This window comes from Sciurus carolinensis, chromosome 17 (genome assembly GCF_902686445.1).
Source record: "Sciurus carolinensis chromosome 17, mSciCar1.2, whole genome shotgun sequence".
In the NCBI taxonomy this organism is placed as follows: Eukaryota; Metazoa; Chordata; class Mammalia; order Rodentia; family Sciuridae; genus Sciurus; species Sciurus carolinensis.
The window spans coordinates 11,926,785-11,939,657 of NC_062229.1; the positions used below are offsets into that span (position 1 = coordinate 11,926,785).

The 12,873-nt window shown below is 39.3% G+C and overlaps 1 protein-coding gene across 1 annotated transcript; it reads right to left on the reverse strand.

The window, feature by feature from the left end:
* Positions 1-9,108: 9,108 nt before the first annotated feature.
* LOC124968056 (olfactory receptor 7D4-like) lies at positions 9,109-10,047 on the reverse strand. The gene has a single exon (XM_047530437.1). It carries the CDS (start codon positions 10,045-10,047, stop codon positions 9,109-9,111), a length of 939 nt encoding a protein of 312 aa, XP_047386393.1.
* Positions 10,048-12,873: the final 2,826 nt, after the last annotated feature.

Below are 12,873 nucleotides of genomic sequence, written 5' to 3' on the forward strand. Positions count from 1 at the left end.
CGACATCTGTTCAAACGGCTCAAGCGGTTAACAGCATCGTTGAACAAACGGCAGCAGCCTTATCTACTCAACAGACAGTAGATCAACACATGAAAGCGGGAATTCTCTTGGTGAACCAGAGGGTGGACTTACTCCAGGAACAAATGGACATTTTGCAGGAACTGTTAAGCGTAGGATGCATTTATCACCTAAGAGGACTTTGTGTTACACCCATAGCTTATCATAACTTCAGCTATGCAGCAAATTTGTCTAGAATCTTGTCTGTTCAGCTACGTTCCAACTGGTCTTATGAATTTGATAATCTTACAGCTATTCTTAGATCTCAAATTGTTAGCCTTAATGCTACTAGAGTTGATGTAGCTCCAATGTCTGAAGTGCTAAATTGGTTATCCTCTTCTTTCAATTTTGTTAAGCAGTGGGCTGGTACGGGAGCATTATGCATGCTCATGATCATTGCTGTTATCTTCCTCTCACGCACTATCATGCGTGTGCGCCAGAGTCAAGCGAGAGATCGTATCATCTTCCATCAGGCCATGGCTGCCCTAGAGGCCGGCAGCTCCCCACAAGTGTGGCTCGCGAGGCTGGACCATTGACCAGACGGGTAAGGAAGGAGGTAACGCCGTACCGACCTAAGACAGGAGCTGTAGCATGCTCTACAGTTATCTGATGACGGGTAAGGACGGTAGTTGACCACTCCGCCTAAGACAGGCTTGGTCCCGAGCTTTTCTTTTAAAAGAAAAAAGGGGGAACTGTCGGGGTTGCGTACGGACCCCTGGCCCTAGGTGGAGCCTGGCCAAGATGGCGCCTGGAAAGCTGCCAGTGTGGTTGGAAACTGCTATTCTGTGTGCAAACAACTAACGTCACTTTGAGGAAGTCTCAGTAATTGGTCAGGGCCTCTGCATGATTCTTGCATTATTCTTAAGTGCTCCAAGTTATACCCATATACGTCTATGTTCTCCCCACATATCATGAATATTCTGATTAGTTGATATAACCTATATAAGTGACAGTAACTTCCCTAAGAGGAGGAAGAAGAATCTGCTGTTAATAAAGAAGTTTGCCACCCATCACGTCTCCGGGTCGTTCTTGTTGGCGAGAACGACACCCCAGTTGCTATATGACTGTAATGGTGTATTGTTATGTCAACCATTTCATTGTCCATAAATCAAACATTTGCTTCTTTTACTTTTCCTAAGATTGCCAAGGTCTGTGGTACTAGCCAAGTGAAGGTTTTTTGTTCCCACCTTATTGGTAGCCAAAGACCATGGTAAGTGGGATAATAATGTTTCTTTCTGATGTCACATGGTAGATTCTCCACACAGTAGTGTTTCCTCCTTTATGATGTACAAGAGTTTCATGATGAATTAGCAGTTTTCATGGAAAAAGTCTGCATAGCTCACAGTAGCCATCTATTAGTGTTGTGACAATCTATTATTGGGACTGGGAATGCAGAAAGTAGAATGTGAGATTTATAGGCACTTCATCTCTCACATGCTGGTTTTTAAACTTGAGACTATAGGCAGCTTTGGCTTCCTCTCTGAGCCTCAGATTGTCTCAATTGTACAAATTATCTCAATGATACCTTTCTTCCAAGTCCATGCAATGATAACATATAATTATGTCATGAATCCTCAAATTATAGTTATGTATCAGTGATAACTCTGATTACTACATCAAAGGATTTAGTTTCAAATGTGCATTCCCAGAATACATAACTAACTTGATATTACAAACTATGTGACATTAAGAGTGATAGAAATCATGCTTTAATTTTCACATATACAGTGTTGTGAAAATAAAATCACTTAATTGAAAGGCTGTTTCAGGAGATATAATAAAATGTACTGATCAGAACAGCATTTAGTCTGTATTAATGAATAAAGGAAAGCTAATGAATTATCCAATATGTGGACTTTCCAATCTGAATTTGATTTTCAACATTAGCCAGGAATTATTAGTTGAGTGATTTGGAACAAAGATTTGAACTCTTGGAACATCAAATTCTTTATTTTCAATGGTACTTAGCTGAAGGAACTCAAGGATGAAGCAGATAATATACACACCTGGTAGGGAAATAGTGAACACAAATATCATCAACTACACTAATGCTTATGATTGACATTCAGTAGTGCCTTATTCTGAATGATGGACAGGCCATTGTACTTTTGTGTTTACACAATTATTCCTTCTTTATATCAACAGCAGGTAATTGAAATCATTTATTTTTGCACTCAAATGTTAACTCAGTAAGGGCAAAGATAAGCACATCTCTTATCTCTCATCTATCTATACACACAAGAACCCTACTGGTTCCTCTCCTCTGGAGAACGTTGAATAATACAGATGGTGAACAATCTTTCTAACAATATGCAAAACAGAGATGAGTCTATCTCTGCCATTACTCTGCTAGGCTTCCAGTCTTTGGAAAGAGTCCTGCTTCCCTTTTTCACTGGTTCCATATTCAATATGCATTGGAGAAATCATTTACTGTTTTCCAAGAAAAGGTAGAGACAATCTGACATCCATACATCTAGTAACTTCTTTTCCTTACCAGAAGTCAAAATGAAATAAAGAGATCTCTAAGCACTTGTCAGAGATAAAATATAAGGTTTGTGTTTTATCAGGACTGTTAAAGGATCTAGATTTCTGAGTATTTGCAAGATAAAGAATCATGAAATGAGGACTGAGATTGAAAAAGTTCAACAAATAATTAATTGTAAAAATGTGAGGGCAGAAATTTATGTACATCAAAGAGTCTGAAGTCAGGGTCTTTTTTCTTTCTGGAGGAAAATTAAGAAGAGCACAAACCAAATGACTCATTTACTGCACAAACATAGCTCTTTTTAGTTTCATTCAACATGTTCTTTAAACTACATCATGGTGGGGATCCTAGTGTCTGATCCAATTTATTCACTTTGAAATAACTGTTATTTAATATTAAAATTTGCTACCATCAAAATGTATTCAAAGTTCTTTATATCAAGCATTTCCCCAACTAATCCAGCTCTGAACTCCTCCTACTTGATTTCATGCTCCTGGCAAATTTGATTTCAAAATATTTTCATGCACAGGTAAACAGCATCCTCTCTTACATATCCAACTCAATGGTTCATAAATTCAGGTTTAAATATGTCCTCAATGACATATCGATGACTGAACATGTCACTGTGAGCCACAAGGGCCTCATGGGTAGAACGTGGGAGGTTTCTAAGATCATAATTCCCATGCAGTCTATTTTATCAACTTTGAAAATGGCAGTATAAATGTAAATATTATTGACGACTTCACTAGGTGAGAACACAGGTGCAGTCCACTGGCTTGCATTCTGGAGTGAGAGCAGCACCTTCTCAATTTGTCCAAATCAGAAGTCACTGGGTTCAGGAGATCCAAGATGGTGGACTAGAGGGAGGCTGTGTTCCTTTTCGCTCTGTAACTCCGGTTTCAAGCAGAGGATATCTGTTTCTCGGTGAGGCAGTTTTTGCTGCTTATTGATCCCCTGGTGTTTACCCCATTTATCTGCTGTGATGACCCACAGTCTGCCAGCATATCGACACGTTTTTTGAGTGCAGATTGCTCACTGTCAGGTTTCTATCATCCGCCATTTATCTGCCTCTCATCTGTCCATCACCTGCCTTACACCTATCCATCACCGAACGAACAAGGTTCACCTCCTGATTGTTTGACAACAGTCAGCAAACTGATCGCTGACCGCCAGTGGAGCACCAGCTGCCTGCTGTTGCCTGGAAGTTCCCTGTGACAGTACCTGCAGGTTTGATTACACATGGCTGCTGTCATTTTGAGAAAACAGACAGGCCCTGTAGGACCCCTGGCCAGACTGACTGAGTCCCGTCTCCAGGATACCTCAGCCCGAATGATCACTCCCTGCCTCTGGGGTCCTCACATCAACTGACTGCTCCCTGCTGCCAGGACACCCAGAAGAACTGACTGTGCCCTATCACCAGGACCCCAGACCGAATGATTGCACCCGGCATCCAGAATCCCACAACCACACCAAACACACCGGACATCTAGGATCCCTGCTGGACCAACCACATCCTGCCTCCAGGACCTCCAATTGATCACATCCACCCCTGAGCTGCAGCTCCCCATTGTCAACACATTTCGAAGCCAGAGCGGCCATCTTGGATAATACTGAAAGGCATAGCTCTGATCTTTGGGTGGGGCAAATCCCATCCTGAGATGCCTAATGGAGACTTGAAGCTCACTGTCAGGTACCTCTTATGCATCAGGCCACTGAACACTGGGAAGTTTCATTAGTATATGACTGTTACACTGTAGATTTTATTTTTTCTCCTTTTTAAAAAAATTAAGTTTTATTACTTTACTTTTCTTGCTCTCTTTTCCTTTTGTTTACCTATTACCTCAGAGCCTCTTTCTCCCTTTTTTGCATGCTAATATTCAATTTCTTTTGATTACACTCTCCCCCTTTCTATTTTCTAGAACTTCTGTATATTCTTTTCTTATCCCATTAACAGCCACATTCTACATCCCTCTGCATCCTCTTTGTCCTCCATTAGAAACTGCAGACCTTATTGCAAACCTGTTTGTTGTACTGAAGATAATATTTGAACTCATTCTGTTTACTATGACAATTTTGTTATTGTCCCCATAGGGGCTATTTGGTCTAGGATTGCATAGTGTCTGAATTGGGCACTGCTAATATTGATCTCCCCTTAAAGAAAGAGTTTTGGAAACCTATAGGGCCACTATAAGCCTATAGGGGGAAATCTACAATACCCCGGATCTGCACTGCTAGAGGGGAAGATACATGAACAACATGAAAAAACAAGGGAAGAAAATGACACAAACAAATCTAGATTCCATATTAATAGAATCCAATGACAGTATCTTAGAAGAAAAGCCAGAAAAGGACTTCAGATTATACATGATTAAGATGATTCACGAAGCAAAGGATGAGATTAGAGAACAAATGCAGGCAATGAATGATAATACCAATAAGCTGCAAGAGCACCTGCAGGAAGCAAAAGATCATTTCAACAAAGAGATAAAGATTCAAAAAAAAATTGAATTCCTTGAAATGAAGGAAACAATAAACCAAATAAAAATATCAATGGAAAGCATCACCAAAAGACTAGACCACTTGGAAGACAGAACTTCCGACAATGAAGACAAAATATTTAATCTTGAAAATAAAGTTGCCCAAACAGAGAAGATGATAAGAAATCATGAGCAGAATCTCCAAGAACTATGGGACATCATGAAAAGACCTAATTTAAGAATTATTGGGATTGAGGAAGGCACAGATATACAAACCAATGGAATGAACATCCTATTCAATGAAATAATATCAGAAAATTTCCCAAACCTGAAGAATGAAATGGAAAATCAAATACAACAGGCTTACAGAACACCAAATGCACAAAATCACAACAGATCCACACCAAGACACATTATAATGAAAATGCCTAACATTCAAAATAAAGATAGGATTTTGCAGGCTGCGAGAGAAAAGCATCATATTACATATAGGGGGAGACCACTATGGATAACAGGCGACTTCTCAACCCAGACTCTAAAAGCTAGAAGGGCCTGGACCAACATATTTCAAGCTCTGAAAGAACATGGTTGCCAACCAAGAATCCTATACCCAGGAAAACTAACCTTCAGATTTGAAGATGAAATAAAATCCTTCCATGATAAACAAAAGTTAAAAGAATTTACAAATAGAAAGCCTGCACTACAGAATGTTCTCAACAAAATATTCCATGAGGAGGAAATGAAAAACAACAATGGAGGTCTGCAAATGGAGGAACTACCTTAGAGAAAATCCACTCAAAGGAGAAGCCAAGCCAACTGAGAAACCAAAAATAAGTCAAATGACTGGGAATACAAATCATATCTCAATAATAAACCTGAATGTTAATGGTCTAAACTCATCAATCAAAAGACATAGACTGGCAGAATGGATTAAAAAGAAAGACCCAACAATATGCTGCCTGCAAGAGACTCATCTCATAGAAAAAGACATCCACAGACTAAAGTTGAAAGGATGGGAAAAAACCTACCATGCACATGGACTCTGTAAAAAAGCGGGGGTTTCCATCCTTATATCAGATAAAGTGAACTTCAAGCCAAAGTTAGTCAGAAGAGACAAAGAAGGACATTTCATACTGCTTAAGGGTACCATAAATCAGGAAGACATAACGATGGTAAAATTTATGCCCCAAACAATGGTGAATCCCTGTATATCAAACAGAGGCCACTGGTTATACTTGCTGTGACTGGGAACAGAATGACTTCAGCTCATTGTGATGTGTGGCTGGATGAGAACCAGGGTGGATGTTTTTGACTCCAGGTCCAGGAGCAGCATAATGGAGTGGGTAGACATATCCAGTATAAAGAGGAGGTAGGTTGCCCATCTGCCAGGTGTTCTGTAGGGAAATTGAACTGAGAGGCTATTGGCTTGGTGGTTGTGGGACCATGCTGGGAAGCACAGGGATATATCCACCATCCTTGGGTGCTTAGGGGCCAATGACTTGATAATGGGCTAGGCCTGGCCCTTTTTGGCTCTGTCACCTACTTGCTGGTACCAAGAGAAGTCTCCTAGCATTTTTGAAATTCCCCATGTGTTCCTGTGGAAAGGAACTGAGAGAGGCCTCTTTCCATCATTCTGAAAGGACCTAAATCCTCCTGTGACCAGGTGAGTTGGGTCAAAAACAGATCTTCTCCAGGTGTACCATGAGATGGCTGCAACTCTGGCTGACCCCTGATTCTATCCTTGTTGTGAAACATTTGGAGGGAGTAGAAAGTCAACAATGACAGCATCAAGAACTGAACTTTATGTTATACCAACACGTATCACTTTGGGAAAAAAAAAACTAGAAGTGGATTGTTATTTATAATGTCAAAAAACATAAATCACTAGTGCATAACACCCCAAACCACAGGAAAGCAAGATGAAGAATAAAATAGGAAGCCCTTTAGAGACAAAAAAATCTGAATTGCACAAATGGAACTTGCATCAGATTCTTTTTATAGGTTGTATAATTCTCCCTTATTTACACAATTTAGCCAAAACATTTTTAGAAATAAAAAACACAGGTTGGTTTCTTTGAATAATAGTAAAAAAATCAAAGAAATAATTTTGCATGTTTTCACTACAAAGTAGTGATAAATGTATGATATACTTACCCTGATTTGAACATTACCCAATATATGTGTGCATCAAAATATCACATGGTAACCCATAAATATGTACAATCTTTTGTGTCAATTTTAAAAAGTGACATTGTACATTATCATCTCTGAAACTTCATAATGAAAATGCAGAGTACAGTCAAACTTCCTGTAAAGAGGAAACCATGACTATAAAATGATCATTTTCTTTTCTCTCCCACTCCTATGAATGTAAATAAATTATATTATCCCATTAAAAGGTATGGGTTGAGCAAGGTACAGTGGTGCATATGCATAATTCTAACTACTCAGGAGGCTGAGGCAGGAGGATTGTAATTTGAAGTCAATCTGGGAAACGTAGTGAGACCCTGTCTCAAAAATAAAAACCAAGAGGATTTGGAGATGTATCTCACTGGTAGACACTTTCCTAATATGTTCAAGGTCCTTGGTTCAGTCCAAAGCAACACACACACAATACAGACTAGCTGAATGAATAAAAAAGAAAGATATAAGTCGGTTGAAAGGACAATCATCTTCCAAAACCCAAGAAACTCATCTTACTAGTAGAGTCAGGAGAGATAAATCTGGGTGTGGTGGCACATGCCTGTAATCCCAGGGACGTGACAAGCTGAAGCTGGAGGATTGCAAATTCAAAGCCAGCCTCAGCAACTTAGTGAGGTCCTTAACAATTTAGGGAGACCCTATCTAAAAATAAAAAATAAAAAGTACTGGGGATGTGGTTCAGTGGTTAAGTGTCTCTGGGTTCATCCCCAGAAAAGACAAAAGAAATTGAAAAGGAAGGGAAAGAAATAGCTTATTCCACACAGGTAGAAGCTAACAGCACACCAGACTAAATATGCTCATAGCACAAAGACTAATTATGCAGTCAGAGAAAATTTATTAAGCCATAAATTGTTAGAAGAAACAAGGAAGGTCATTCTATGATGATGAAATAATCAACTCAGCAAATGATCAAAGATTCATAAATAAAAATATATTCAAAGCAGGACCACCGATATATAAAAAGCATATGTTAGATATAGGGAGAGATGGACTCCATTACACTAATAACATATTTTAGCATATGAGGAAATTAGATGCCACACTTTCATCAATGGACAGATCATCCAGACAATAGATCAGCACAGAAACTTGAAGATTAAAATGTGGTATAGAACAAAGGCACCTTGCAGACATTTATAGATCACTTTGTCCAAGAGCAACAGAATTCACATTCTTCTCCAGGGCACAGGAAATGGTCTTCAGAATAGGTGGTCTCTTAGGCCACAAAATAAGAGTCAGAATATTTAAAAAATAGAAATCATATTGATTCTCTCACCACAGTGGAATAACATTGATGTCTATCAATAAGAACAATGGTACAACACATAAAAATACATACAATGAAAATGTTCTCACAAAATGTGGGATGGACTCAGGTCCCAGGTTATTGTGGAGCCCGACCTCATGGTCTTCCTTCCAGAAATTGAATGAGAAAAAATACCTCATATAAATATTTGGGAGATTAAATAAATTTCTACATGTAGAAAGAGAAGCAGAGTCCTGAGATGGTGAGCACTTTGGCCTTAATGCCACTCCTTCCAGGGAAAACAAGAAAGATGCAAATCAAGGTGAAGAACATGAACAATCAAACAATAGACTGATAGAACACCATGTCAGCACATAATGTAGGTGTTTAAATCATGCTGGAAATCACAGGACTGTCCGCAAGAAAACATTCCAAACTTGAAACTTTAAGGACCACATATAGGGAAGAAACATTTAAGAGGAAATACAGAGGTAGTTTTTGAGAAGAAAAAAAAGTACAAAAATATGTGTAAGAAAAGTCATAGGTACTTTGAGGATATAGGTAATTAAGCATGACAATTAGTGGAAAAAAAGAGTCAGGATATTGATATTCACATTCACCTTAAGGGTACACACCATCCTTCAAGAATAAGAGGCTGATCTGCTGAGGAGTCTCCCCAGGGCCCCCTTCATATCCTTGTTCCTCAGGCTGTAGATGAAGGGATTTAGCATGGGGGCAACAACAGTGTACATCACTGAGGCGATTGAACTTTCCTGTGGAGAATGGGTCACAGCAGAGCTGAGGTAAACCCCAAGGCCTGTTCCATAGAACAAGGAGACCACACAGAGGTGGGACCCACAGGTGGAAAATGCTTTATACTTGCTCAGAAAGGAGGACATCCTCACTAAGGTGGAGACAATCTGAGAATAGGAGTAGAGGATCCCAGCAACAGGAAATACCACCAGCAGGGCAGTTGAAACATACATAACAATGATGCCGATGAGGGCATCAGAGCTGGCCACCTTGAAAAGCTGAGCCACCTCACAGAAGAAATGAGGAATTTCAGTGCCAATGGAGAAGGTCAGTTGCTTCACCAGTAGAATATGAGTCAGGGAGAAACATAACATGATGATCCAACACATCAAAACCAGGTGGCCACAGTGCCGGGGATTCATGATGACTGTGTATTTTAGGGGATAGCAGATGGCCACAAACCGGTCATATGCCATGACGGTCAGTAGCATATCATCCATTCCAACAAAAATCATGAAGAAATATACTTGAGTGAGGCATTCTAAGTAGGAAATCTCTTTGCTATGTGCATGAATGTTCACCAGCATCTTTGGGATTATGGTAGATGTGAAGCAGATGTCAATCAAGGACAGATTGCAGAGGAAGAAGTACATAGGGGTGTGGAGGTGTGAGTCAGAGCTGACAGTCAGGATGATGAGCAGGTTCCCAAGCACTGTGACCAGGTACATGGACAGGAACAGTCCAAAGAGGATGGGCTGCAGTTCTGGGTCCTCTGAGAGGCCCAGGAGGAGGAATTGTGATAGAACTGTGTGGTTCTCCACTTCCATGTAGCTGGTGTATCTGCTGGAAAAGGCATAAAAGCAAGATGGATGCCTAGCCAACTGGAACCTTGGCTAGTTACCACATAACCATCTCACCCCTTGCAAGGAAGCACCTTTATTGAGTCCCCAGTATAACAGTGGTTCACTCAGTCAAGGGGCAAGCCATGTCCCTTTATGTATTTTTAGTTACAGAAAATTTTGGGATACATTTTGAGATAATCATAGAAGAATGGATTATAATTTTCTCCTGGTCTTCCAGGAGAATAAATAAATTATAATTACTTTGGATGTCCAACTTTCCCAAGGACAATGTAGAACTATGATATAAAAATTGGATTTTTCAGTCAGACAGATGAGATGATGCAATTGTTCTGTGGTTCCTGTGTTACTATGGGCATTTCATAAATGGGAGCTTCTCTTCTTAAAATCTCAGTGAATCTTTACTCTCTTGAATTGATCAACATCCCCTCAACTGTGAGAGCTACCATGGATGGAATTCTGATCATTATAAACACAGCAGGCTTATTACCTCTTTTGACTGCCATAGAGCACTTCTAAATAATGAAGCCCTTTATGTTTCCTTCTTCCAGAGAATATCTTTTGGTGAGTTCTTCCAAGAAGAGGAAAGACATTGTGGACTGCATAGATAAGAGGAAGAAAAAGCACACTTCAGTTAAAATCATAAAGAAGACACAGGGGAGTCTGTGCTCATGTGTCTGTGGTCTGGAGTGGGTGGGTAGTGTGCAAAATCAGCAGATGGTGGCAAAAATATGTTTGAAGAAATTGATTTAAACTATTCAAGAATTAGAATTATCCTTTAAAAATTAAAATGCAAAAATAAAGATTTTAAAATATTTTTTTTAATTCTGCAGGACAAAAAAATAAAAGTGTCAGTATTTGAATGCCTAAAGGTTGTCAATTAGTTGTTGAGGATCAATTTATCTGTGAAGATGGGTAGGAGGGTCTTCTCTGAAGTAGTAATGCCAGCCTGAGAGAAGGATGGGTCATTGCTAATCAGAGGAGGTAAGGGTCAGGAAATAACCCAGGCTGAAAGAACCAAAAACTGTGGTTGTGAGCTTGGTAAAGGATGGGATTAGCACAGGACCAACCAGAGTAATGGGGAGCAGAGGACCAGCTAGGAGGGATGGAGTGTATGAGACCCATGGACAGATTAGAAGATCAGGAGAGTAGAGGGACAGCAGGAGGAGGAGGGGATTGAAATGGAGCAAATTGCATTCCATGCATGATTAGGTCAAAATGAACCCCACTATCATGTAAAACTACAGTGCACTATTAAAAACATTAAAACACATGCATGCATTTAGTGTATCATTAAATGAAAATAAAGATGTAAAAGTGGTTCTAGTGCCTGAAAGGAGTTAAATAAAATGTGCTTCTATCTATTAAAAAATAACATGATGATAAGGTAATACCAATTCTAAGAATGAAAGTTTTCTTCACCTAAGGATGTTTGTTGACATAAATCATCATGAAAATAGGTGAATATAAATTGTAATCATGATCAAAATAGAAAAGATGAATTTGAGACTATACAACAGCCATTTATGCGATTAGCTTCCAGGGATGGGGCTACTGGTCAACAAAGACACCAAATACATTTTCCTAACAGTACAGAGTGGTTGTTGTTCTCAAACCACAGCCAACAGGTGTTCTTACATTAATACGCTAGAGTGTATTTGTGTTAAATTCATGAACGTTTCTAGACAGTCCCCTCCAACTTAAATCATTTTATATTTTCTGAGCCTTTAGAGGAATTGACACATGAAAAGAGGAATTGGACTGATCATTAAACACCCTAAATAATGACATTACTGGTAGATGTTGTGACCCTAATGTGAAATGACAACTACAATAATATAAACTAACAAATGTTCTCAGTAGGTCAAATCTGTCAGTAAAAACTAGTTGCAAAATACAATAGAAAATTTCAACCAATTTTGAACAAAGAGCAGAAAACCTTCTTCATAACAGGTCCTCAGTGAGAAACCATCCATAAAGAATTAGATGCAGGAAGTCTGACAAGAGCCTGGAATTCATAGGAAAGCATGGTGACAAGTTTGGGACTCACCAGAATATAACTCTCATTGGAAAGAGGGTCTGTAATCCAAAGAGTAGGAAGAGGAAACAGAATAGCTGGAAGAGACAATGCAAATTAAAGTTCTTCCAAAGTACAGGAACTCACTGCATTGACAACATAAATAGGAGGCTCCCCAGTGTCATTTGCTAGAGGCAAAGCCCAGTACCCATGTTCTCTCCTGTTTTCCATGTGATTCCTCCAGCCTCAGTGGGACACAGTGACTCTCTCAATGACTATCACTGAGGCTTTCTCTTCTCCATGATCTGTCCCCAGGAAGCCCATATGGATTCTATGGGGGCTGAGGTCACAGAATGAATATTTGAGGGACAATGGGGCACATTTATAGTTTCTGGCACCTGAAAGTTTGAATTCTCTGAGCTCCTCATTAATCACTGTGTTGTCTTTCTGTCCTCCAAAAAATGCAGCTCCCTTGAGGTACAAAGAGGTAGGTAGAGTAGAAATTGTTCAGTCAATTTTGTGTCTGTGGAGGTAACATGGAGTGATACCAATTTATTTCCTTTGAGGGCAAACTGTTTTGATTTCAAAGTCACAAGTTTACTCTAAGCAATGTTAATTTCTATAAGGAACCAATCCCAGGGGCAGTATTTCTGTGCTCTACCTCCTTAGAAAAATATTTAAGGACTTTAAGGATCATTTGGTATTCACAACAGTATGAAGGAAAGAAAAATTTTTTTCTTTTAATATTTTTCCCAATTTTTAAAATTTTTCAAATT

What these genes read in the sequence shown, in the direction of transcription:
- LOC124968056 (XM_047530437.1), bottom strand. Translation starts at nt 10,047, where the DNA reads ATGGAAGTGGAGAACCACACAGTTCTATCACAATTCCTCCTCCTGGGC.